Source organism: Mustela lutreola, chromosome 1, assembly GCF_030435805.1.
Source record: "Mustela lutreola isolate mMusLut2 chromosome 1, mMusLut2.pri, whole genome shotgun sequence".
NCBI lineage: Eukaryota > Metazoa > Chordata > Mammalia > Carnivora > Mustelidae > Mustela > Mustela lutreola.
Genome location: NC_081290.1, coordinates 285,385,071 through 285,411,722, shown reverse-complemented (window position 1 = coordinate 285,411,722; position 26,652 = coordinate 285,385,071). Strand labels below are relative to the sequence as shown.

General features: G+C 50.6%; 1 protein-coding gene across 5 annotated transcripts in view; it reads left to right on the top strand.

The window, feature by feature from the left end:
* The first annotated feature begins 11,333 nt into the window (after positions 1-11,333).
* The window catches only part of KMT5B (lysine methyltransferase 5B), a 53,499-nt gene continuing 38,180 nt past the window's right edge, over positions 11,334-26,652 (top strand). Inside the window, exon 1 of one of the 5 annotated variants that reach the window (XM_059149760.1) lies at positions 11,334-11,478. Coding sequence is in view for 1 of the 5 variants with exons in the window: in XM_059149738.1 (XP_059005721.1) it covers positions 12,155-12,159 (5 nt within the window). In the remaining 4 variants the exon portion in view is untranslated. Of the gene's footprint in view, positions 11,479-11,827; positions 12,266-12,366; positions 12,545-24,957; positions 25,141-26,652 lie in introns of those variants that run through there. The other 4 variants (XM_059149738.1, XM_059149745.1, XM_059149752.1 and 1 more) reach the window with 4 other exon arrangements.

Sequence of the window (26,652 nt, the reverse complement as noted above, 5' to 3'; positions counted from 1 at the left end):
TTAGTAAGGATCCTTGCATGGAGGATCTCTGTCTCGCGGCCATAAGATGAGCTTGCTCTGCCTCCCAGCAGCCCTTCTTGTCTGCTGAGCACTCTGGCAGCCAGAACGGAGGGGAAGGAAGCCAGTCCCTCTTCCTAACACCTGCCTCCTGCCTTCTGCCTGGAGCCTCCTTTCCCTGGTCCCTGCAGGGCTCTGTTAACCAGGTGTTTCTTCGACACAAGCTCTGGACTCTGGGAAAGGGAAGGAGAACCGCTTCTTGGAGGAGGAGGAGGAGGCCAGCACCTGCAGGGCGAACAGCCAGGACTGGCCAGGGAGGGCCTGGCAGCTGTGCTCACTGAGGTCCCAGGAGTCCCATATAGGGCTGTGGCTGCCTCTGAAACAGGTCAGCCTCGGCAACTCCACCCTGCCTTGTCCCTTCTCCAGATGGGTCAGTTTGCTTTGGCTCTGTCTCACCCAAGAGCCTGGAAGCACCATGATAGCGAGAATTAGACACCTTTGTTCTTTTATCCCTAGCACTTAGCATGGGTTTTTAGCAGAAAGGAGACAGTCCATAAATATTTGTGGAATGAACAAGTGAATGCACAGGCTCATCTCTTACCTACTGGAGTGACTGGAGGGCGACAGGTTTGAAGTCGGGACGCTTTCCCCATCCTCATCCACACTGTGTCCTCACCTCCGTTCCCCACCGTCACTGAGCTGGGGGAGGGGGACCGCGGCGGTGCAGTTGCTGGCATCTGGCTCCAAGCGTCAGTGATGGCTGGGTTATTTCCTAAAGGACCCCCGCCCTCCTCGCCAAGTATGTTACACATTTTCCTGTCTATGGCTTCAAACTCTTTGGTCTTATATTGCAATAAATTCATTTTCTATTTTGAAAAAAAAAACAAAAAAAGAGTATTTACATGTGTGTCGTGAGAGATGTTGTTTTGCGACTTTATTTTCTTGGAATGGCTTTTCCAGCTATGGCCCTGGACTTGAGCTAGCTTTATAGAATGAGTTGGAAAGTGTTCCTTTCTCTTCGTTTTCTTTTTTTTTTTTTTTTTTTTTTTTTATATTTTATTTATTTATTTGACAGAGAGATCACAAGTCGGCAGAGAGTCAGGCAGAGAGAGAGAGAGAGAGAAGCAGGCTCCCGCTGAGCAAAGAGCCCGATGCGGGGCTCGATCCCAGGACACTGAGATCATGACCTGAGCCGAAGGCAGCGGCTTAATCCACTGAGCCACCCAGGCGCCCCTTCTCTTCGTTTTCTGAAGGGGTTTGTGTAAGACTTACATTATTTCTTCCTTAAATAAAACTAGAATTCGGGACGCCTGGGTGGCTCAGTTGGTTAAGCAGCTGCCTTTGGCTCAGGTCATGATCCCAGCGTCCTGGGATCGAGTCCCACATCGGGCTCCTTGCTCCACAGGGAGCCTGCTTCTCCCTCTGACTCTGCCTTCCACTCTGTCTGCCTGTGCTCGCTCTCGCTCGCTCTCTCTCTGACAAATAAATAAATAAAATCTTAAAACTAGAATTGACCAGTGAAGACATCTAGGCCTGGATTCTGTGTGTGTGTGTGTGTGTGTGTGTGTGTGTGCATGTGCGCGTGAGAAAGTGAGAAAAAGAGAGAGAGAAAGTTTTTCATAATGAATTCAATTACTTTGATAGATATAGGTATAGGGTTATTTAGATTTTCATATTTCTTCTTTGGTTATTCATAGTATTTTTTTTTTGTCTTCCGAGAAATATGCCCATTTTTTTTTGAAATATGCCCATCTTATCTAACTTGTAAAATTTATTAGAATAAAGTGGTATATATTGGTTATATATATCATACACATACATATATATATATACATATATATATAAAACACATATCATCCTGTATCCAAATAAAGAATGTTTATAACTCACCCAACAAGACAAAAAGTCCAATTAAAAAAGTTGGCCAAAGATCTGAACAGAGGCTTTGCCAAACAAAGATACACAATGGACAATGAGCTCGTCAAAAAAACAAAACGAAACAAAACAAAAACGCTCAACATCCTTAGTCATCGGAGAAATGCAAATTACATCCACCACCTTCTGTGTATTTTAGACTTGACCAAATAAGAACCTCTATTGAGGTTAGTGGGAGTCGGGTCTCTCCCTGGTGGGGAAGGGAGTTAAGAACATAGAACTGAACTCCTTGTTTTTGACGGACGGACGACATAGAGACAGTAACAGTTGTATTCGAGATATGTGTGTGTAGGTGTATGAGCTGCCTCGATGGCACACGCTGTCGGCCGCGTCTGCTAGCACAGCCGAGGAGCTACGATCGGCGGGTGGAAACATGCTCGGTTGGCATCAGAATCCTGCTTTAAAATCTATTCTCCACTAACAGGAAACGACCCTTCCTAGAGAAATGACTGGTTCAGAGCTGGGGCGGGGAGAGTACAAGTTGATTCTAGGATTTCTTGTGACTTCACAAAGTAAGGAAGTATTCTAAGAATGACAGGAACATGTCCAAGGGGACAGGGGCCAGCTTGAAGGGGATTCCACTGGCCAAGCCTGGGGCAATCAGAGTAAGTAATGGTAGCCCCATTGGCCAAATGTTTGTGTCTCCCCAAAATTCATGTACAGAAACCTAATTCCCAGTGTGTGTCCGTACTGGGGGCAGGGCTTTGGGGAGGCGATTAGGACACAGGGGAGGAGCCCTCATGAATGGAATCAGTGTCCTCACAAAGGAGAGAGCAGAGAGCTCCCTCGTCCCTTCTGCCACGTGAGGCCACAGCAAGAAGAGGGCAGGACAGGACGTCTGTGAACTAGGAAGCAGGTCCTCACCAGACACACAATCTGCGGGGACCTCGATTTGGGCTTCCCAGCCTCTGGAATCCAGTCTGTTGTGTAAGCCACCCAGTCGGTGGTATTGTAACAGCTCAAACAAAGATCTTAGTCATGGGTTCTAAGTGTTGGTGAAGGGAGAATATGAAAATGAACCAGGAATGCTGTGTTGCAATTAGGCTGAAATCGGTGTTTATGCGTATTTATTTGTTTACTTATTTTCTTATTTTGATGGTTATTTTTTAAGTGGAGCCCAGCACAGGGATTGAACTCACAACCCTCACATCAAGACCTGAGATCGAGTCGGACACTTAACCAAATGCATCCCCCAAATACCTTCTATACACCTAGACGTAGAAATATACATGTAGATTGGGCGCCCAGGTGGCTCAGTCGGTTAAGCGTCTGTTTTGGCTTAGGGGTCCTGGGGTGGAGCCCCATGACGCGCTCCCTGCTCATCGGGGAGTCTGCATCTCCCTCTCCCTCGGCCCCTCCCCCACCCATGCTCTCACTCTCTCTCTCTCAAATACATAAATAAAATCTTTTAAAAAAATGAAATATAAGTGTAGAGGCACCTGGGTGTGACTCATTTGGTTAAGCGTTAAGCGTGCGGCTCTTGATTTCAAGCTCAGGTCATGATCTCAGGGTTGTGAGATCCAGCCCCGGGTTGGGCTCCGTGCTCAGCCTGGAGTCTGCTCATGATTCTCTCTCCCTGTCCCTCCCTCCCTCCCCCTCACTCATGCACACACACGCTCTCTCCCTTTCTTTCTGTCTAAAATAAATAAATAAAATATTTAAAAAAATAAATAGGTATAAATGTGTGCATAAATATATATATTTTTACACACACAAATGTTTGCATATTATATATGTGTGTGCATGTAGACTCATAGACATACACATTCTCTTGGTCCACTGAGAGGCCAGAGAGCAGCAGCACGACGATGGCCCTGAGAAATGCCTGGAACCCAAAGCTTGGCTGCCCAGACAGGAGCCAGAGCTCCTTGGAGAAATGACTGTTCCTGGGGCTGAGGGCCAGAGAACCATGGAGGCATGTAAAAGGGACAGAAGCCAGTGTGAATCCAGGACAATGTGCACATCAAAATGAACAGCGCTGGAGTGCGATGAATGGGGTGCCCCCCCCAAAAAAAGGTGTGTCCATGTCCTTGTCCTCAGAACCTGCAAATGTGACCTAATTTGGAATTTTAAGTTACGGCTCCAGACGAGACCATTCTGGATTCTCCTGGTGGGCCCAGAATCCAACGACACGTGTCATTAAAAAAAGGTCAGGGGACGCCTGGGTGGCTCAGTTGGTTGGGCAGCTGCCTTCGGCTCAGGTCATGATCCCAGCATCCTGGGATCGAGTCCCACATCGGGCTCCTTGCTCCGCGGGGAGCCTGCTTCTCCCTCTGACTCTGCCTTCCACTCTGTCTGCTTGTGCTCGCTCTCGCTCTCTCTTTGACAAATAAATAAATAAAATCTTAAAAAAAAAAAAAAAAGAAAGAAAGAAAAACAAAAGGTCAGGGGGATTTGACACAGAGAGCCTCACAGAGGACGGGCCACGTGAAGACAGAGGCAGAGTCCAGAGGGACGCCTCGGTGAGCCCCGAAGCGCCCGGGGCCCCCAGCAGCCGGAAGAGGCGGGAGGGATCCTCCCCGAAGCTTCTGGAGGAAGCACCTGTCAACACCTTGCTTTGGGACTTGGGGCCTCCAGAGCTGTGAGAGAATCATCTGTTGTTTGAAGCTACGGGAAACTACAAACGAGGAGGCCGTCCGCTCCCTCTGAGCGGAGCCCTGTGCGGATGGGAGCATTCTCCTCCGCTCGGGTCAAAGCCCGCGGTGCAGAGATCTACCCTGCGCGGAGTCTGGGCCTGGGATCCCGCTGGAACGCGATCCTGTACAACCAGTTCTGCCTTCAGAGCCTCAGCGGCAGGATGCCAGGGGCTTGGACGGCCGGTGGCTGCAGCCGCCTGTGGCGCTGCGGGTGTGGGAGGGACCTGTGCGGCCCGACCCGACCCGCGGAGCCACCGCGCGCTGCTCCCACACCCTGGGAACTCGTTCGACCCCCGCCCACCTGCCCGGTGGACCAGCCTGTCCGCCCCACCTTCCATCTCTCCCGCAAGTTCTCCCTCCCTCCCGCAGCTGGCTCAGCGGCAACTTGCAGCCCCCAACCGAGCTCTAGTCTGGGCCTTGGCTGCCGGCTGCCGAGGGTCTAGTCTCCTGAGGGTCCCTGCCAGGGCCTGGGCACGGCAGCGGGCAACGCCTGAGGCCTGGGGGAGGGATTTGGTGCCTGTGGACGGAGAGGACAAACAAAGATTCTGATTCTCTGTTGCTTATCCTTTCTGTGGGCTCCAGGGAAGGGGGTGCTGTCCCGTTTCTTTGACTCTTTGATTGAAGAGCAAGAATGATCTCACAGAGGTGCCTCCGTGGAAAGAACGTGTGACTCTTGATCTCAGGGTTGTGAGTTCGAGTCCCAGGTTAGGTGTCGAGATTACTTAAAGGGGGAAAAAAAAGCTAAATTAAAAATGTTCTCAAGGAGAGATAGCCCAAACCCCTCCTTTCCCCTTTGGTGAACTAGTTCCCTCTCCAACCCTACGCCTTCTGGAACTGACCCCTAAGCCCCCCAACTCTGAAGCTAGGGCCTTCGCACCAGTTGCCAGAGCCTTGGCCCTGTATCACCTTCTCTCGGGGCCATCTCTACTTTTGACTCAGGAAACACCACCCCTAGGAATTTACGAGGGAACAAGCCAATAGCCTACAGTGTATCCGTGAGGTACGGCAAGGGATTTAAGGGTAATGAAACGGGGCAAACCCTGATGACACAAGATCTCCCGGCCAGAGACAGTCAAGGTCAACTGAAAATTGGCTGGAGGATTCCAGTCCAGACAGGCAGCTAGGAGGGGCCCCAAAGGCTTGCAGGTTGGGGATGTGGGGACACAGGGAGGCTCACCTGCTGGGAGAAGCTTCTATCATGTCCATCAGAGGCAGGAGCACTTTTTCCTTCCCTTTCCCTATCACTCAGCCGCAGCCCGCTCCGACAGCGCAGGGAAGGGAGGAGCAAGCATCTTCCTCTCCCTCACCCGGGCTTTGGACCCTGAGCCTCCCGTTGAACCTGGGTCATTCCCAGGAGCAGTGTCTGAGAAACACGCAAAAAAAAAAAAAAAAAAAAAAAAAAAGCGATTTTGCAAAATGTACTCAGTCGAGAGACACGTCACATTAAAAACCGGAGAGCATTCTCACAGTCACCTGGTTCCATGCTCTTTTTCCCTTGAGATTTCCCTCCTCCTGTCTTTTTTTTTTTTCCTTAAGATTTTATTTATTTGAGAGAGAGAAAGAGAGCATGAGCAGGGGGAGCAGTAGAGGGAAAGGGAGAAGCAGACCACCGCTGAGCAGAAAGACTGATGAGGATCCTGGAATCACGACCTGAGCCAAAGGCAGAGGCTTAAGGGACCTGTAGACAGGTGTGAGCCACCTTGGTGCTCCCTCCCTCCTCTTTGGAGTGTATAATTCACATGAAGTAATTGCTGCAGAACTCAGACATCTGGCCCAAAAGTCTTCCCAAGCTCACATCCTCAGGTAAGCACCCTCCAAAACAGAATGCTGCCATTCGGGGACGCCTGGGTGGCTCAGTTGGTTAAGCGACTGCCTTCGGCTCAGGTCATGATCCCGGCGTCCTGGGATCGAGTCCCACATCGGGCTCCTTGCTTGGCAGGGAGCCTGCTTCTGCCTCTGCCTGCCATTCTGTCTGCCTGCGCTTGCTTTCTCTCCCTCTCTCTCTCTGACAAATAAATAAAATCTTTAAAAAAAAAAAAAAAAAAGAATGCTGCCATTGTACCGGAAGTTTCTCCCACCTGCCCGGAGGCAAATGACCCCAGATTTCTATCCCTAGAGGTTTGTTTTTTCTGTTCTAGGACACTACATATTTGTTTTTGGTTTTGTTTTGTTTTAAGATTTTATTTATTTATTTGACAGAAAGAGATCACAAGTAGGCAGAGAGGCAGGCGGGGGGGGGGGAGAGCAGGCTCCCTGCTGAGCAGAGAGCCCGATGGGGAACTCAATCCCAGGACCCCAAGACCATAACCCGAGCCGAAGGCAGCGGCTCAACCCATTGAGCCACCCAGGCGCCCTAGGACACCACATATTTGAAATCAGTCTGTACTCTATGGTTTCTGGCATCTCTTCCCTCAACATAATGCTTTTGAAATTCGCCCGGGTTGCAACTCATTTGTCCTTATTTCTGTAGGATTTCAGTGCAGGGAGGGACCCCACTTTGTCTACCCATTCGTTTGCTGGAGGGCATTTGCGTTGTGATCAGTTTCGGGCTACTATAAGTGAAGCTGCCCCCCAAAATCTGTAGAAATACATTGCAGGTTTGATGAGGAATATGGTGTTTGCATCCCCTTACACACCTTTCCACAGAGTCCAAAGGGAGAACTAGTGACTCCCCAGCAGAGAGACTTGGCGGACATCCCTTCGTCAGGTGACCCAAGTGAACATCATCATTTATGGGGCAAACTGAAATCCTCCGCCAACCCGATAGGATGCGATGAGATCTCAGCCTCGCTCCCGCGACATTCCTCTCAACAATCCTTGACCTTAATTGAACCATAAGGAGCATCTGAAAAACTGCAGTGGAAGGACCGTACTACAAAATGACTGGTCTGTAACCTTCAGGAGTGCCAAGGGCATGTAAGTCAAAGAAAGAGGGAGGAATGCTCCAGAAGGAAGTTGAGGAGACTTGACAACCAAGGAAACTCAGATTCTGGATGGGTTCCCTTGCTATAAAGAACATTATTATTGTCACTAGGAAGATCTGAATGGGATCCCAAGATCAAATGACAACCACCTGTGGATGTGATTTTTTTAAAAAAGATTTTAAATTTACTTATGACATAGATACTGAGAATGGGAACACAAGCCATGGGGGAACTGGAGAAGGAGAAGCAGACTCCCCGCTGAGCAGGGAGCCCCATGTGGGGCTCGATCCCAGGACCCTGGAATCATGACCTGAGCCAGAGGCAGACACTTAACCACTGAGCCACCGAGGTGCCCCTGGATGTGATTTCTTGACATTGATCCCTGGGGTCTGGTTTCCTGGAAGGATATCTCAGCTGGAAGGAAATACACCCTAACGTGCTCTCGAGTCATGGAGCATCCGGGTCGCGACCTACAGGCAGATCGCTCGGGACGGATACATCTTTGTATTATATGTGGAAACTTCCTGTAAATTCGAAATTATTAAAAAAATAATACGATTAAGCTTTTCCTTTAAGGAAACCCGTTTTGCAGCTGCCATCGGTCCTTTCTGTGTTCACTTCTAAGCGTGTGTGAGGACAGGGGTCACCAGAGTTGGGCTTCTTCTTGGCGGTGTTGGGGACCAGGTCAACTAACTGCTAAAGGTTAGCGTCGCCCTTCATGTTTTGAGCCTGGCAGGTCAGCAACCCGAGGCACTATTCTGGGTGCTGGAGATGCAGCCCAGCATGAACAAGGCAGACAAGGGCTCCTGCCCTCAAGGTGCGTCTAACAGCCTGGGAGGGACAGACGGCCAGTAGGCAGGATGAATAAGTAAGATGTGTGCTACGGAGAGAAAGCCACAAAGACTGGTGATGGAGAATGAAAATTAGCTACTGGCCCTGAGCAACGGGAAGGAGGTCTGAGAGCTGTGAGTGTGCACACGTGCACGCGTGCGTGTGTGTGTGTGTTTTAGCCACGCCATCTATGAGATGTCTGTTAAGTACCTAAGGGGTGGAGTCAGAGTTCAGAGGAGGGGGCCAGGCTAGAGATCAGAATTTGGGCGTCAACTAGATGAACGACTGGAAAGACATGAATGAATTCTGGGCAGATCCGAGGACCGCCACGTTTCACAGTGGAAGGGGTGGTGTGTAGACAGGCCGTGTTACTGGCCCCAGATCACATGGCTGGGAGGTCGTGGAGCTGGGATTCAAACCCGGGGCAGACCGGTGTCCCTGCTGGAAGTGGCCATAAAGTCTTTGCTGCTGTTGACTCTGTGGCCTTGGGCAGGCCACCGGACCTTCCAGAGGCCGGGTGTCCTCATCTATCAAAGGAGAGGGCAGCAGTGTGAGAGCAGGGAAGGCAAGGTTGGTGCAGGGAGCCTCGTGGTGCTCAGGCAGCTGGCGCAGGCAGGTCACTGGCCTGGGCCTGGGTCTGCCCTCTACCCTTCTCCCAGTAGTCTTGGACACCTGTCTTCTGGGCAGGGGTGGGGGCCAGTGAGACACATGGGTGGAGTCCACAAGTCAAGATAGCAATTTACAAGAAGCCACTGCCACCCAGCCCGGAATTCTGGGGTCAGGGTGACCTGCGGGCCCTCCCTGTGGGAACGAGATTCCACCAAGCAAATCCCCTCCAGCCAGTCACTGGATGAACCTGGCATTTGAAGAAGGGAAATTAGAGAGTGACGCAGGGTCAGTGGGACCAGGCTGGGTCTCTGTGGTGTGCCCCTGGGTCCTGCTGGGAGGACCGGAACAGGCTGGGTAGCCTCAGCCAGTGCCCCGGCAAGGGTGCGGCTCCCAGGTCGGCTCCAGGCTGGCCAGGCCCCTTCCGCCAACTTAGTCTTTCTTTAGCCTCTTTAATATCTTTCCATCTGTCCAGGCCTGGTGGGGGCCCCACTGCCTCTGTGGCTTAGCACTTCCACTTTGGGGCATCCAGAGGCTTCACAGTGTAAATGCCAATGGCTCCTGTCACATGGGGGCTGGGCAGGTGCCTGGCCACAGGACTTCCTGTCCTCCATCCACCCCTCCCCTGCCAGTTGCCAGCAGGAGGCCTCCAGCTGGCCAGCCTCACAGTGGGGAAGTCAAATTTCCAGACCCCCCCCCCAGGAGGATGGCTCTGGACTGTGCCCTCTGCCCAGCTTAGCCCTAGCCACCCTTGATCTGGGCTCCATCAACGTCCTGAGCCCTGACTCAGCTGTGCCAAGAGCTCCGGCCCACCCTGAGTAGACAGCAGTGCAGGGGGCTGGGGGAGAGGCAGATCTGGAACTGGGGAGCCTGACAGGATGCTGTGCTGGGATCTACTCTCTCTTCCCTGCTGGGCTGTAGGCCTGGCCTCCTCCCTTGCAAGTCACTGCCCAGAACACCTGGCCTGACCCCGAGCCATGAATAAGTGGAGTGTGCCAGCATCTGGGGAGTCTGGGGGCTTTATAGGAGTCGGGACTTGGGTGTCAGTCCCAGGGATCTGTGTTGGGGTGAACTCTGGAAAGCTTGGAATGGGGAGCACACTGGTGCCCGGGGCTGTGAAGGGCGGCTCAGGCATGGTTGGGCTTGAGGCCTGGGCATCAAGACCAACACAAGGCTGAGGCTGCCCATCGCAAGCAGCTGGGTTTCCCTCATTTTCCTTTGCGGTTCCCATTGCATGTCCCCTGTGGACAGCCGGTGGGGGCGGGGGTGGCAAAGGCAATTTCAGTGTTTCTGGGATGTAACTGGAGTATGTGGAGCCAAGCGCTATAAAAATCTGGGAAAGAACGTTTAGTGATAAATCAGAAACTAACAAAACCAAAGCAATCATTTGCTAGTTCTGTCTGCAAGAGGGACAGGGCAAGGGGAATTCAGATCCAGACCCAGCCTGTGTGCCTGGGTTTGCTTTATTTGGGGAGTGGTGAGACTCCAACCCCAACTGGCTTCCAGAGGGGGAGGTGGGGAAAGCAGGTGCCCACAGCGGGAGGAGCTTTGGTTTGGAAGATCTAAACCCCCTGTCTGCCTGTTACACACACACACACGCTCCTGGCAAATCACTGTGCCTCAGTTTCCCATATGTGGAAGGAATAAGCACCATGCCTCCTACCCAAGGTCAAGGAGGGCAAATGAGGTAAGCACGTGTGTTGGGGTTAGTCGGACCCCAGTCCTTGCTATCATCCACAATCTCCCCATCTCCCCTGAATCATCCTTTATGGTGTGCCTATTCTGTGCCAGGCCCTGGGGATAAGGAGAAACCAAGGCAGAAGCAGGGCTCTTCCTGGAATCCATCTATCCACCGGGCCCTCTAGCCCGCAGGAGCCTTTTCCCAGCCCTCCTCACCCCTTCCCTCCCCTTCCCACCAATACTTTGCACTTACTGGTTCCACATTTCCTAACCTCCCCTTTCCCCTAACATACTGCAACCTACCCTGTCCCCACTGCCCAAGGGGACACCTTCAGGCACCATCTCGGGGCCAACTTAACTTCCGCAGGTCTTCATTTCTCACCCGGGGAACTGGATGAGGGCTCTGGCTCAAGTCCCGACTCGCTGTCCTAGGAGTCACCTAACCTGCCTCAGTTTCCCTACGTGTGAGGAAGAACCACAACGGTCCTCACCTCCTGGGGGTGGTGGTGAAGAGTCGATGAGATCCGGCACCAAACCGCTGAGAACGGTGCCCACGGTCCAATCCAGACTGTCTACACGTTACTCTCATTACTGATACTTTGTAGCCATTGTTATCAGGCTGCAGGACCCAAAGGGCGGCGCTTCGCACGCTTCGCCCTCTTCCCACAGCTCAGCGCCTGGAGCGTGCCAGACCCTGGGCATCTTCCGCACCTGCCCCAGGTCCGGGACGGGGGTGCGGCCGCAGCTCGGGCGCGGGCACTGCCCAGCGAGGGAGGGAAGCGGAAGTAGCCCTGGTTCTCGGAGAGGCCGGCAGGCACACAGTAGGTGCTCAGGGGACGGCCGGCTGACAGCGCGGAGCCGGCGGCCCGGTGAGTGCACGCTCCCTGCCCCCTCTCCCCCCACTCCGGGCGGCGGCCACACCGTGAGGGTGGGTCGGCGCCCGACGACACCCACTCCCGCAACAAAGACGCTCGCCTCCGTGGGGGCCGCCTCCCCTCGGGGCCGCCGGCACACGCAGCGGCCGAGGGGCCCGCGCGTCCCCCGGCGCTGCCCCTAGCCCGGGGTCGGGAGCCGTCCCCCGCGGGTGCAACTGCGCCCAGGAGCCGTCCGGAGCCGGGGAGGCGCCCGAGGGGCGCGCAGCGACGCCGCCTCCAGCCGCGATTTAAAGGGCAGCGAGGGGCGGAGGGATCCCTGCCGACCCTCAGCACGGATCCCTCCGCCGCGGGCGACGCGAGGCGACGGCCGCTCACGGCTCTTCACGGCTCTTCTCGGCTCTCTCCAAATTCGCTTTTTGTCCCTCCGCCGCCGCGAGCACCCAGCGAGGAACTCGTTTCTTTCCCGTGTTTCTCCGCCTCCCCCGCTCCCCCCCCAACCGCGCGTCCCGTAAAAGCAACAGAGGCGGCAGGGGTGGCGCGAGCCGCCGGTGTCCCTCCGCCCGGCCGAGGGCACTCCTTTTCGTGTCCTTCCACCGTTCCCGGGCGGCGTCCGGACGGCTCACCGGGGGCGGCGACGCGTCTGCGGCGCGGGAGGCGAGGCTCCGGGGCTATGAGGTGAGGGCGCTCGGACATCGGAGGCGGCGCGCGCGGCGCCAGGACCCGGGACGCGGACCCCCGGCGAAGGCGGCCTTGGGGACGCCGCGGCCGCGCGAGAGGCGAGGTGAGGCCGGGCGCGGGGACGCGGGGGCGCGGCGCGGTGGGGGCGGGGGGCTCCGGCCGCGGCTGGGACTTATTTCCCGACAGCGGATGGAGCGGGCGGTGCTGCGGCAGGCGCCGCCATCTTGGATTTTACTCTCCATTTTTCTCGGGAATTATTTTTTGGTGATTAATTTTTTGGGGGGCCGGGGAAGTGCCGCCCGGCAGCGCGGACCCCCCCCAGCGCAGCGGCCGGGCCGCGGGGCCGCGTTGCGCCCCGAGGAGCAGCGGGCGGCGCCCGGCGGTGAGCGGGGGGCGGGCGCGGCGCGGGCGTGCGGGGGCGCCGGGCGGCGGCGGCGGCGGCGGCGGGCTGGGGGCGGGCCGGCGGGAGCGGGGGCGCCGGGCCGGGCGGGGGCCGGGGCCGGGGCGCGGGGTGGGGGCGGCGGCAGCCGGGGGAGGGGCGCGGCGCGGCGGCGGCGGGCGGCGGCGGGCGGCGGCGGCGGCGGCGGCGGCGGGGGCGCGGGCCTTGCAGTGGGCGCCGCCGCCGGAAGGGAGCGGTAGCGGCCACCGGGCAGCGCGGGGCCGGGAAGCGCCGGGGCGGCCCGCGGCCGCACGAGGGGAGCAGCCCCGCCGCTCGCGATTGGGGGACTCTGTTTTCCCTCTTCTCCAATGGGCAGCCGTGATGGGGCTCGCCCAATCTGCTACCTCTGCCGCGCTCCGCTTCGGCTTGTTTTTGTTTGGGCTCGAGCCTCGTTCCAGGTCTCCTCCGGGGCCCGTCCCCCACCCTCCCCGTCCCTCCCCTGCCAGCGGCGCCGGCCTCGGGCCGCGGCTCGCCTCCCGCGCCCCGCGTCCCCTCGGCCCCCGGCCGCCCCGCAGAGTGGCGGTCGTCTGTCTGCACGCCCGGAGGTGATGGGGATCGGCGTCGCTCCCACCTGTGGCGGGTGGGGACCGTGTTTTCGTGGCGACCGCGGGATCCGGCTTGCGAGATTGGTGTAGAAGCGCGTTGGACCGGAGCAAGCGGCTCTCTTTCTGTCGCCGGGCTCCTCTGACCCGGTTCAGGAGCTGTGGCTCCCGATCCCGCGAGTGGGGAAACTAGGGTTACTAAGGAGGTGAACGTGTGTTCCTTAAAGAGGATTTTTAGAAAAGTGGAATTCGGCCTCGCGGGGAGGTCTTAGGTAGCGTAGCGGGCGGATGAACTGGTCAGGCGTGATTGGGACTTTGCATCAGGTCCGTTTTACACTTAAGCTACTTTAAACTTTCTCAAAGTGTGACTAAACGTGGTCGGAAGACGGCCGTAGGATCGTCAGAGGAAGCAGTTGCCCGCTGGAGCTTTTTCCTGTCGTTTTTGACACGGAGAACACGGCTGTCACTTCTGATGATTAGTTGTAAAAGCGCGAGTGTTTCGGAAAGGGCGGGGAGAAATCATTTTTGTCTGAAATAATCGCGGGTAACTTGTATATATTGAAAATGACACGTACGTAAAGAGTTACTTGCTGTGGATACAAGTTTACTTTGTAGCCGAACGTTTGGCAACTTGAAACACAGGTGTGGCCCCGTCCCTGTCGGAGCTCCCCATATTCGCAGAGTAAAGTCCACAGACGCTTTAATCCCAGCGTGTGGGGAAACTCCCGGCCCATTTTCCAGTTCGTTCTCTTTAAGCATTACACGTTCGACTCTCCCTTTCCCAGGCTGTAATGCAACGAGCTTCCCATGCCTGGCGCCGTTTGGTCCGCATTCCTAGCCCGCATTCCTAGCCCGGCTCTGCCCCCTGCCCGCCCCCCCACCCCATCCGTCAGAAAGGTCCAGTGAGAAAGTTCTCTGCAAAGACTGGCCCACTCTGGAGGACCACCCTTCTTCTGCGTTCCCTGAACAGTGGTTACTTGGCATTTTATTTGGTTATTTGCTTGTCCCTTCAGGTTTTTTGTGAACTAACGGTTGGGTTATTACTTACTTCCTCTGCCTTGCGCAGGTGCCAAGTAGGTGCTTAGTAGGCATTTGATGAAAGTGAATTTGTTAATCTCCAGGTTACAGAGCTTCAAAGCTTGTATTTAGTTTTTTGAAATATGCCCTTTCTGATGTTATTTTAAAACATTGTTGTTATTCACAAAGCAACTTAGTTTGAGAGTAAAAGGATTATTATGGATACTTAGTCTTCCAGAGAGGAGGGCTCAATTTTGTACCCATGAACTTTGAAACCAGACTCTTTCAAAGTCATTTCCAAGTGCTCTCTTGCTGTTCATCATTGTTCATCTGTCTTATCAGACGCACACTGAACTAACTGCTTTCTGTCCTTGAACCAGATACCAGTGGGCTTACTGGGGGGGGGTGCGGGGGTGCGGGGAGGAAGGTTGGGGTTTATAGCAGAATAGGATGTGAAGGAAGTGGTCACAGGTTGTTCGTGTTTTCGAGCATAGTGTTTTGTGGGTGGAGATGTTAATGTGTTAACTTTTCCTTTGTGTCATATAAATCTGGGATCGATTCTGACTTTTCTCTATGTAGGACATGAGTATGTGGCCCAGTTGTGTTGCAAAGACATGTGTGCCATCTGAACAGCTCCTTGTCCCCAGGAATGTCCTTCCCATGGCTTGGGAGAGCAAATCCTTTCCGATAAACCATGTGGATTCCATTGTTATATACTCTTGCCTGCCATATATTAGCTTTACTTTTTCTGCACTCACCGGAATCCTTCTCCGTGGCAGAGGAGTTGCAGGACTCTGTTATATGTTAGCCTTAGAACACTGTAATTGTTGAGTTTTCCACACTGGGATCCTATGTCCTTGCTCTACCGTGACCCAGTCCTGGTTACACAGACACACTGAGTAAACGGTGTAGTTCTAGCTCAGATACAGCTGTATGCAGTAGAAAGATGTTTTCTATATAGGATGTAACTGAATTTTTTAGTCTGATTTTTAGTTACTTTTTATTTTGGGAGCAAAAACTTATTTAACTGACATGTCTTGGTTTGGGAAATGGGTTTAATTGCTATAAGAAGCACAAGCTCGGGCACCTGGGTGGCTCAGTGGGTTAAGCCGCTGTCTTCGGCTCGGGTCATGATCTCAGGGTCCTGGGATCGAGTCCCGCATCGGGCTCTCTGCTCAGCAGGGAGCCTGCTTCCTCCTCTCTCTCTGCCTGCCTCTCTACTTGTGATCTCTCTCTGTAAATAAATAAATAAAATCTTTAAAAAAAAAAAAAAAAAAAGAAGCACAAGCTCAAATTATTACAAAATAAAATTAAAACTAGCTAATGCACTTTAAATTGTAATCATTAGGGTGTCCTAAGCATTAGAACACAATGATTTGAAAAGTAATTTCTTGCATAGACTGCCAACTTTGAACTCATAAAACTACTTTCTGTTTGGAGCTCTTAAGTTTGAAATATGAGTTAAGCTGTGAAGTTTTAATGGCTGAGTTCCATTGAACATGTTGTACGAGGAAGGGGTCCTAGCGAACAGTAGGGAGTGAGTATCTTAGGTCTTTGTCTAAAGGATTTTTTTTTTTTAAGATTTTATTCATTTATTTGACAGAGAGAGAGAGATCACAAGTAGGCAGAGAGAGGATGAAGCAGGCTCACTGCTGAGCAGAGAGCCCGATGCAGGGCTCGATCCCAGGACCCTGAGATCATGACCTGAGCCGAAGGCAGAGGCTTAACCCACTGAGCCACCCAGGCGCCCCTAAAGGATTTTTAATGAGGGAAAAGTTAGCAGCTTTCTTTAAATTCTTTCTACTAAGTCTACATCATCCCCCACTCCCAATCTCTATAAATCTGTTTTTACTTTAGTTATTACTGTAGACCCTTTTTCCCTCCATAATTTGTTGTTTCCTAGAAGGGTTGGCTGAGAGGAAAGGTCATGCCTGACTGGTGTCTATCCCAAAATTTATTAATGTGATCTGAGTTTCTTTTTGTCCTACTCAAATAAAAGAAAGCATTTGTCATTTACAAACATATTTTGATTCAACAGATGTATTCCTAAAATTTAGTCTTGCATATCTTAATTTATTTGCATTATAGGATTTTACTATTTTAAAGGAATGCCATGGTAAGAATCCATCTGTATAGGAAAGACCCATAATCTTACTTTTGTAAAGCCATATTAATGCCTAATGTTAGGTTTAAAAAACAAAACAAAATAAAACGCTTTTTCTTTTGACAGTTAGAGTGGATGTATTTAGTATCTTTATAGAGCTGGTGATGGAACCAGGAACAATTTGCATTCTAAAATATTCTCATGGGCACCTGGGTGGCTCAGTGGGTTGGAGCCTCTCCCTTCGGCTCAGGTCATGATCCCAGAGTCCTGGGATCAAGTCCGACATCGGGCTCTCTGTTCCTCGGGGAGCCTGCTTCCTCCTCTCTCTTTGACTGCCTCTCTGCCTACTTGTGATCTCTGTCTGTCAAATAAATAAAATCTTAAAAAAAAATAAAATAAAATACTCTTACAAAAGAAAGAAGTCACTGATTTCCATAGCCATCGAAGCTCAAAATTACGTTTTGCATCCATCACGCCAAAGGGTTCCTGGGACCAGTTCAGTCACTCACTGCCTCTGGCTCCCACCTCTGGCAGCCAGATCTGGGGCTGTCTGATGTCTGTGTGAGACAAACTTAAACTACACAGGGTGTATGCAATTATGACTACTTAACCTATAATTCTGGAGTTTGATGAAGGACCATTGGAGTAAGAATCAATACCTGGGTTTCAGTCCGCTCTGTCATTATTTATATAAGACTGGGGCCAAGCCTCAGCTTCTACAACTGAACTTTAATCTCTGAGATCACTTCCAATTCTGAATTCTGTTTTATCATTTACACTTAATCGCCACCCTGTTTTCTTATTTCTAAGAACTATTTTAATATTTTGATATCCTTCTATATACATGATTCATCTGTGTATCTTAGGTAGGTTTTCCTCCCTTTTTCTGAGTTGATGCTATAGCTTACAGTCAGTTGGGTTTTAGAATCGAGAGGCCAGAGTATATTCATGGCCCCAAAGCTCCAGGGCTCCTGCTTCTGGATGGCTCCTATTCATGACTTGCTTCTCTACTAGATGTCTCTGTTTTCTGTATTAATAAAGGTGTGCTAAGGAGAAAGTAGATAAACCTAGGGAGCATTCCCTGGTGAGAAGCTTTTTTATTTAGGGGTGATGCACGTATCAAGTGGCTCAGGTGTTGGAGTAAACCCCAGACTTGGGTTTGAACACTGGGTTTTAGACCCGGCCTTACCACTGAATAGCAGTTTGACTTCAGGAAAGCAACTTTATTCCTGAGCCATAGCCATCTCACGTGTAGTGATCATGCCTGTCTCCCTGACCTCGTAGGGTTGCCAAGCAGATGGACCCTCAGGGGTGTGTCGGGGTGAAACAAACACCTGTGTTTTCAACTTGAACATCTTTATCAGAACTCCTGCCGGGCAGATCTCTGACGGCACCGGCATTGCCTCTCAGGTCTCAGGCCGAAGGTCCCTTCTCTGAAGGGTCATCCTGCTTTCTACTCTGCATCCTTCTGCCCTCTTCTTCAGATAGCCAGTCTTCACAGGCTTCCCTTTGGACACGCAAGATCTCCCACTCTAGTAGCCATGCCCGGTTTCCCTGAAAGCTGAAGCTCATCCGCGCCCTCTAGCGTTCCCTGGACGCAATAATATTCCAGCACCACGAACAGTGCCCAGGGGCCCTGAGTAGGTTCTTGATGAATGTTGGATTCTAGGTCTGCAGAATGATTCATTTCGTCTGTCTGATTTGTGGAACAAGGTGGCAGTAGCTGATACAGTGTAACGCTCTCTGGGGAGTATTTTTTTTTAAAGATTTTATTTATTTATTTGACAGAGAGAGATCACAAGTAGACGGAGAGGCAGGCAGAGAGAGAGAGAGGAGGAAGCAGGCTCCCCGCTGAGCAGAGAGCCCGATGCGGGACTCGATCCCAGGACCCTGAGATCATGACCTGAGCCGAAGGCAGTGACTTAACCCACTGAGCCACCCAGGTGCCCCTCTGGGGAGTATTTTTATTTTCAAGGAAATGCCTGTGTTGCATGACATGGAGGGATGTATGTTCTTAGCAAGAAAACCAACCTGCTGTTAGAAGATGGAGTTCCCCCCACTGAGGAGTGAAGGGGGGCCTGAGCCTTCCGCCAGGGAACCAGTGGAGTCTGCGGCTGGAGAGGCCATATGGAAACCTTCTCTTTTCTCCTTCAAAAGAGAAACAAAAACAGACCTCAGTCAGGGTCCAAGAGGATTTAGACAAAGCCAGTTGCCTCAGAAAATATTTGTTTGATATAGATGCCAGGAGTGTTTTTGACCCCACCCCACCCCCCACCCCCCGTGCAAAAAAAGAGAGGGGTAGGGGGGTTGTTTGTTTGTTTGTTTGTTTTTTCTATATTTGTGCTTTTATTTCTTTTCCCTGGTCATCTGGTGTAAAGTCTGTTCCCACCTGATTCTCTCTAACATTCTATTTGTTTCCTTTAAAGTTCTTATCAGAATTTGCAGTTTCATACCTATTGGGCTCTTTCTTTTCCCACACTCTCCTCTGAGACCCAAGAAATTAGGAACCAAGCAACTTCTGTTCTAGGGCCTTACTCTTCAAATATGGGCCAAAGTATGTTTAAAATTTTGTTTGTGTCGCTTTCTTCAGCGTGTCAGGAGTGGACGGGCTCTCCACTCAGCCTCGGCTTAATTTGTTTCTAATTCTCTAAGGCTTGCTCTCGTTTGTAAAATGGGGGTGTTATCGTGTATATTACTGTACACGTGAGAGAACTCAGTATTTTTGTTTCATGTTAAGACATAGTTGAGGGTGCAGTGTATGATTAAGGGGCTGTGACAGGGGTAAATGGCCGGGTGCACGTACAGGTGTTGGCGCAGTTCTGGGATGCTGGCGAGAGCCATAGCTTGGAAATGGTGCCTGGGACCCGGAGCTCAGAGCTTTTCTCTGTCGTGCCCGGGACTGCCAGGCCGCCCCCGCCGCACCCAGTTCTCCACTCCCGCCTTGAGCAGACGTTTCCTCAGCTGTGTGTTGGACTTCACGGCACTTACCCTCTGCAGGACCTCCGCCTCTCCGCGTGCCTGCCTCTTGCCCGACGTAGTTCCTTCTCTCTTCCCTCTCCCCTTTTCCTTCCACTAACTGCCTGTGAGAAAGCCCATTTTTTCCCTTTGGGTTCGTGTCTTGGTAGCCTGTTATCTTGTCAGGAGGAGTGAATTACTTTGGCCAGGCCAGGGATTCCTGAGCCTGGTTTTTGTTTTGTTGTGTTTTTTTTTTTTTTAAGATTTTATTTATTCATTTGACAGAGAGAGATCACAAGTAGGCAGAGAGGCAGGCAGAGAGAGAGAGGAGGAGGAAGCAGACTCCCTGCTGAGCAGAGAGCCCGATGCGGGACTCGATCCGAGGACCCTGAGATCATGACCTGAGCCGAAGGCAGCGGCTTAACCCACTGAGCCACCCAGGCGCCCTTGTTGTGTTTTTTTTAATCTAAGGTTTTTTGCTCTGCCTTTCGGTGATTCTCTGGATTGAGATGATGTGGAAACGCTTGGTAAACTGTAAAGTCCTTTTGTTAGTGTTGCTCTCTTCATGGCTCCCACTTTTTTCCTGAGTTCTGAGGTCTTCACCTGGGTTGTGAACACCACCCCCCACCCCCCCCCCCCAGTTCAGCACATTGAACCTTTCTCATCTTTCCTGGAAATCTGTTCTTTCTGTAGCTCAGTTTGTGGCATTGTAGTCTGCCCAGCTAGAGGCTTCTGGCCCCTCTGAATTAAATTCCTTTCTGTCCCTCACCACCTGTGTCTAATGTGTTACCAAGTGGCGCCGGCCTTCGGCCTTCTCTTCGGACCCCAGCTTCCCTCCCTCCCCCAGCCCTCCGCCCGCTGCTGCTGTTGCATTTGAGCTGCTCTCCGCCTCCGGCCGCATGCTGCTTCACCAGCAGGATCCTTTCTAGAGTACAAGTGAGCAAATTCGGCCTCCTTCCGTCTGTATAATCGAGAGAAAAAAGTAGGTACTTTACAGGATTTGAGAATTAAAGGGTAAATGAATGGAGGAACTATTATGTGTTGTTGCTTTATAAGTGGAGTTACAGTGGGGCACCCAGCTGGTGCAGTCAGTGGAGACTCTTGATCTCAGGGTTGTGAGTTCGAGCTTGATGCTGAGTGCAGAGATTCCTTAAAAAAAAAAAAAAAAAAGTGAAGTTGCACTAAGAAAAAATATGTCTTACCAGAAATACAATAGGCTAACTTCCACTGTAACAAAATCTGTAATCTCCCTGGATGTTGGTGTGTGAGGTTTGGTAGTTTGGTAGGATTTAAAATTCTATATTGACATTTTAAATTCTGCATTCTACCTTGTTGCCCAAAGCCACATCCCTTCTCGTCAGGAGCAGTCAGAAAAGCAAAGCTGGTCTCGGGTCTCTCTCATAAAGTGGCACCCCAGTCCTTTTATTCTCTTGAAACTCTTTTTGGTGGAAATGGTGATGTGGTTGTTTTCTTGGGGGACTTATGGTAGGATAAGGAATGGAGGGGAAGTTTCTACTTGATTTAAGTTTTGTGAACAATGTGTCCGCATATCTGACCTTCTGTTTCTACCTTTATCGCTTGAAAAGGGGCCAGTTGGAGATCTTTATGAGCTCTTTTTGCTCGTTTGATCCGTGTGCCAAACCGAGGAGGTAGGCTGTATTTTCCTTTTACTTAGGAGGCATTTGTGAGGTTTAAGTGACTTGTCCCTGGCTGCCGTGCTAGAGAGTAATGAATGGGGTCGGAGTGGAACCTAGGTGCGTGGACTCCAATCCCGAGCCCCATCCTGAACCCCATGTGCCCTGCCTCCTGCCAGACTTAGTCTTGGCCTCTAAGACCCAGCCCAAGAATTAACCTTTTGGAAATTTTTCCTCACCCAGGTCTTTGCCCAGTAAGAATGGATTTTTCTTTGTTCTGCTTACCTAGCGGCTTCTGAGGAACTGTAGGCTGTCCTTACAGACTTTTGACACTAGGTGGCATCTGTTTATAGAAAAGTAAAATGTGTGGGTCTAGGGGAGGAGTAACAAAAGAAGCATCCTTGATTTTATTTATAGGCACTACTAGGTGGACACATGGATCAGATGTGGCGAGATGGGGACGCAGGTGGTTTTGTCTTGTTTTTGCAAATTTGTCCCAAAAACCACATCAGCTAGAACCTTTAGTTTGGAAATGCCTACCAAGACAATTGAAAACGCAAATCTTTCTTATATCAAATCTTTTGTTGTGATACATATTGGATGAAAATTGGATATTACTGGATAAATAAGGAACTGTGAATCAGTAGTTTCTGCCCTGAGGCAATTGGGAGTGGGGAGTCGATTATATGCCCAGTTGTGGATGAGCAGGCCTGTGTGTTGTAATGTCTCATCGAGGACTTACCCGTAGTACATGTTTTGCTGTTTCAGATGTTTTGCTAAGTGAAAAATCCTAACTAAGAGTTTTAGTTTTCATTCTTACTGTAAAATTTGTATGTTAATATAAAATTGTACAAGCATGATACTTCTACAGAAGGTCTTTGTTATCTGGGGTTAAAGCAGTTAAATGTGTGATTGAGATGCTGGTTTTACCTTCAGAATCCATATAGCTCTCTCTGTAGCTGCGGTTCACACGTGCAGGTGAAGGGGGAAAATGATCTTTATAAAAAGTATATTTAAAACAACTTTTCAGAGGTGTTTAAGAGTTTTTCCTGTGATATGTTGGAGTTTTAATGTATTTGGGGGATCTGGGGATTGTAGAGCATTTTCACTTTGGTTTACTTTGTCATGGTCTCTGTATTAGTTGCCTGTTGCTGCTCTGACAAGCTACCACGAAGTTGGTGGCTCGCACAGCAGAGATGGATTCTGAGTTGGGCAGGCTCTAGGGTCACCACCTTTTGCGCAAGTCAAGGTGTGGTAGGGCTCCCCCTGGAGGCCGTAGGAGAGAATCCATTCCTTGCCTCTGCCAGCTTCTGCTGTGGCTGTCTTTTGCCGGTGACTGTGTCACTGCAGTCCTCCCCCTCTCCTCTGGGGTAAAGTTCCCTCTGCGCTCTCGCTCTCGTAAGGCCTCTTGTGATAACATTTAGAGTCCACTCAGATAAACTGTGTCATCTCAAAATCCGTAATTTAAATCACCTCCGCAAAGACCTTTTTCCTTACAAGCTGATAGTCGCAGATTCCAGATTAGGACCTGATATCCTTGAGGAGTGACTTTCAGCCCATGGCATTCTCCTTGGAGGCAGTGAGCACGCCCAGCACAGCGTGACTAGCAGCACTGGACGGGGGGAGCTGCTCTGAACCAGGTGCCGGCTGTGCTGGGTCAGGTGGGGCCTTACCACCTGTGGCAGCCTGGGGAGGCTGTCAGATTGGCTGAAGCAAAGCGCTTGCTGAGTTTGACTCTATCAAAGCTGGAAAAGAAAGCAGAAATGATAGACGTCTAACTTCTCGAATAACACTTACTTCTGACAGTACTTATAGGAGCAGAGTGTCAGGTCACAGGTGTGACCATGGATTCATAATCGTCTCTGACAGAGGGCAAGTGCGGAGCTGTCCTGTTGGAGGGCATCACAGCCTTACTATGTTGTGATGTGGGATGTTGATCACAGGTGTTTCTGGTAGCTTCGAGGGCTGCTTATCTTGACCTGATAGCATGAATTCCTGTTTCAGGGTCCCATGGAGCCTTGGATATGTGTTGATCACAGATGAGTTTGGAATAGCCATTGGTAAAGACTGATCTGTAATTCCCTGATAAGTTATTGTAGAACCCTTTTGTAACTTCAGATTTACGAGAAAGACCTAGTCCCCAGTTGGGTGTACATGTAGCGGCTTGGTTTGCCATCAGAAGGGGGATGGATACGGATGTACCTGCGCTGTGTTGGGCCTTGTGCTAAGTTCCAGTGATCCAGAAGTGTGCCTTAGCCAGCACACACGGCAGTGGGGAAGCCAAGTATTACCACGTAATCACATGAAGAAGTACCATTGTAATAAGCACCGTGAAAGAGCATGTAACAAGGCAGTCTGTGGGATGAAGGACTGGGGTCCGGCGGGAGGGGGCCGCACGCGAGGGCAGCTTGCTGGCATCCCAACACAAAGGCCCCATGTAGGGAACACGCCTAGCACACTTGCAGGACCGGGCTGGGTCTGGAGTCGGAGCTGGAGCGAGGGGGCGGGTCGGGGCTGGGTCCCGCAGGCCCCTTCTAGGCACCGGCAAGGTAAGTTCTGTTAATGCTAGTTGGTAACAATTTCCAAATACTTTTGTTTTCGCTATTGCATGTAGGCCAGGAGTGTGAGCCTAGAATGGAAACTGGATTTTCACTTCGCAGGTGGGACACCGTTGGCACCGACCCTAGCGTGTGTGCTCACTGCTGGACCAGTGTGGGGGCTTCTCTTCCTCTGCGGCGTCTGTGTTTGTCTTTTGTCTCCTCTTTGGATAGTGCTGGCTTTCATGTTCTGTTCTTGTGTTTGCTTCCTTGCGTTTATTTTAAATACAGCGCTCCGGGGGGTCTGGGACTGCGGCCCTTGAGCATCCGCATCCGTCCACAAGCATCAGAAATGTGGGGACTTAGTTCAGTGACATGTGACTTCCCTGATGTTTGAATTAGTGTATCTAAGGTAGAAATTAGCTTTAACTTATATACATAAGAATGATATGGAAGGATTTTTGTGCTGTTTTATTTTTCTTTAATACAGGCTCATTTTGAAAAGTTGAACCTTGTGAAAAAAAATTACTCATGATCTCATTCTCTAGAGATAATACTGTTACCCATTTGGTGTTCTGAATCGTTTTCTCAGCATATTGTAGCCGAATCACTTGCAAAGTGTTTGCTCTGCTTTTTCTTAGTGAAGTTTTTCCAAGTCCTCCAGCAAGCTAAAGCCTGCTTTAGTTAACAGCATGTGTTACCTTCTCAACCCCTTGGGACTTATTTCTTTGCTGCTGGATAACTTCTCTAAGATAAACTGAGACAAGTTCAACTTGTAAGTCATTAGAAAATTCTTGGTTATATCACAGGAATTATATATATTAAATTCTTGATTCTTTTAGAATCCATGTTTTCATTTTTTGGATACAGTTTTAAAAGCCTGGTTTGTGTTTAAGACATTCAGCAGGAAATGTCCAAAAGCTACAACTAGGAAAGGACTGGAACCAGAGTTTTTGAATTGGGCATGAGCAGTTAAATCAAAAGTCACTGAGCAGTTGAGAATCCCCCATGTGTCACAAAGGGGCGGTGGAAGGAGAGAAGTTAGTTGACGTTTGTCGAGGATCTGTCACTGCTGGAAACAGTGCGGGCACTTGACAGGAACCAAGCACAGTTTCTATGAAACAACTCTGTGCTTGCCTTTGAGAAAATTTCAAGTGTCAGCAGGTTTTTGTTTGGTGGTTTTTGTTTTGTTTTGTTTTTTTCCTAATTTACAAATAGTAAATTTTGGGGGGTGGGAATTTTAAAAAATATTAATCCTGTTCCCCCAAAGACAAGGAATGCTGTTGGTGATTTGGAATGGATGGTGGTGGGGGTGTGTGTGCGCGTGCATCTCCTACCTTAGTGGCATTATTATAGAAAAAGTTTCCTTTTTTTTAAGTAATCTCTACATCTGGTGTGGGGTTCGAACTCATGCTCCACTGGTTGAACCAGCCAGGTGCCCCCAAAAAGTTTCCTCTTTAAATACAACTCTGAATCTTTAAATACTTTCTTCTTTAAGTGCAACTCTTAGTTTAGAGGTTTTCTTTTTTTCTTTTTTTTTTTAAGATTTTATTTATTTATTTGACAGAGGGAGACAAAACAACAGCAAGAGAGGGAACACGCAAGGGGAGTGGGAAAGGGAGAAGCAGGCTTCCCACCGAGCAGACAGCCCGATGCGGGGCTCGATCCCAGGACTCTGGGAGCATGACCTGAGCTGAAGGCAGACGCTCAACAACTGAACCACCAGGCGCCGCAGTTTAGTGGTTTTCAAGTACGTTTTGTGTTATCACAAATTGCCTGCCTTTTAAAATTTATATTTGAAAGTAGAATCTGAAGTAGGTGCTTCCTTTCCCACCTGTTGGTCTAGTGAAGCCCTGTGAGGTGAACCTCCTTTCCTGCTGACTTCAGAGTGGGGGAGCCTCGGGGGACTGGCACGGCCGGACGCGGGGCACTAGCGCAGCCGGCCAGGCGCCCTGAAAACTATACTTTTAAAAACTTTTTTTAGGGGCGCCTGGGTGGCTCAGTGGATTAAGCCGCTGCCTTCGGCTCAGGTCATGATCTCAGTGTCCTGGGATCGAGCCCCGCATCGGGCTCTTTGCTCAGCGGGAGCCTGCTTCTCTCTCTCTCTCTGCCTGACTCTCCGCCTACTTGTGATTTCTCTCTCTGTCAAATAAATAATAAATAAAATCTTTAAAAAAAAAAAATAAAAAAAAATAAAAAAAAAAACTTTTTTAAAAGATTTTATTTTATTTGAGAAAAAAACCTTTTTTTTTTCTTTTTTAAAAGAAAGATCCTTATAGGGACACCTGACCTAGAACTTAACTCTTTCTTTCTTTCTTTCTTTTTAAGATTTCATTTATTTGAAGATTTATTTATTTATTTGTTTGACAGAGATCACAAGTAGGCAGAGAGGCAGGGGGAGAGAGAGGAGGAAGCAGGCTCCCTGCTGAGCAAAGAGCCTGACACGGGGCTTGATCCCAGGACCCTGGGATCATGACCTGAGCCCAAGGCAGAGACTTTGACCCACTGAGCCACCCAGGCGCCCCTCATTTATTTATTTGAGAGAGAACATGAGAGGGGAGAAGATCAGAGGGAGAAGCAGACTCCCTGTGTAGCTGGGAGCCTAATGCGGGACTCAATCCCAGGGCTTTAGGATCATGACCTGAGCCGGAGGCAGTTGCTTAACCAAGTGAGCCGCCCAGGCGCCCCTTAAGACCCTTTCTACTCGTTATTCCTTACATTCCCCTCTGCCATCTGACTCTTCACCAAAAGCCCATGTTTCAAGACATCACGCCCATTTTAGAAGTTCTCAGTCGTTTCAGAGCGGGGCTCATCTTGTCCCTGAGCTTCAGCTCTTGCAAGAGAGTTGGGCCTTGCGAGCATCTGCAGCCGTGCCCGAGGGGGTCACTCCCTTCTGAAGCTCTGATTCCTCATTTGCTCTTGCTTCTCCCCCTCCCTCCTTAGCTGCCCCTTCCAGTATCCTTTGCTGCTGGTTCCTCGTCTGGAGGGCTACCCCCTCTGTCCTTAGACTTCTGTCATCTGTCTCGTCCCTTGAGTGCTCCAACCAGCCTGACCGGTACTCCAGGCCCTTGTATCCCGCGGCCCATTCGCCATCTCTGCTGGGTCTCTGCTGGGCATCTCACACGTGACCGAAGCCAAACTCCTGCACCCCAACCCCTCCCAAAACCCAAGCTTCCTGTAGTCTTTGCCACCTCTGTGGAAAGCGTCCTTCAATTCGGAAGCATATTAGACTCTTTCTTTCACAGATCTTGTCTGTCTTTGA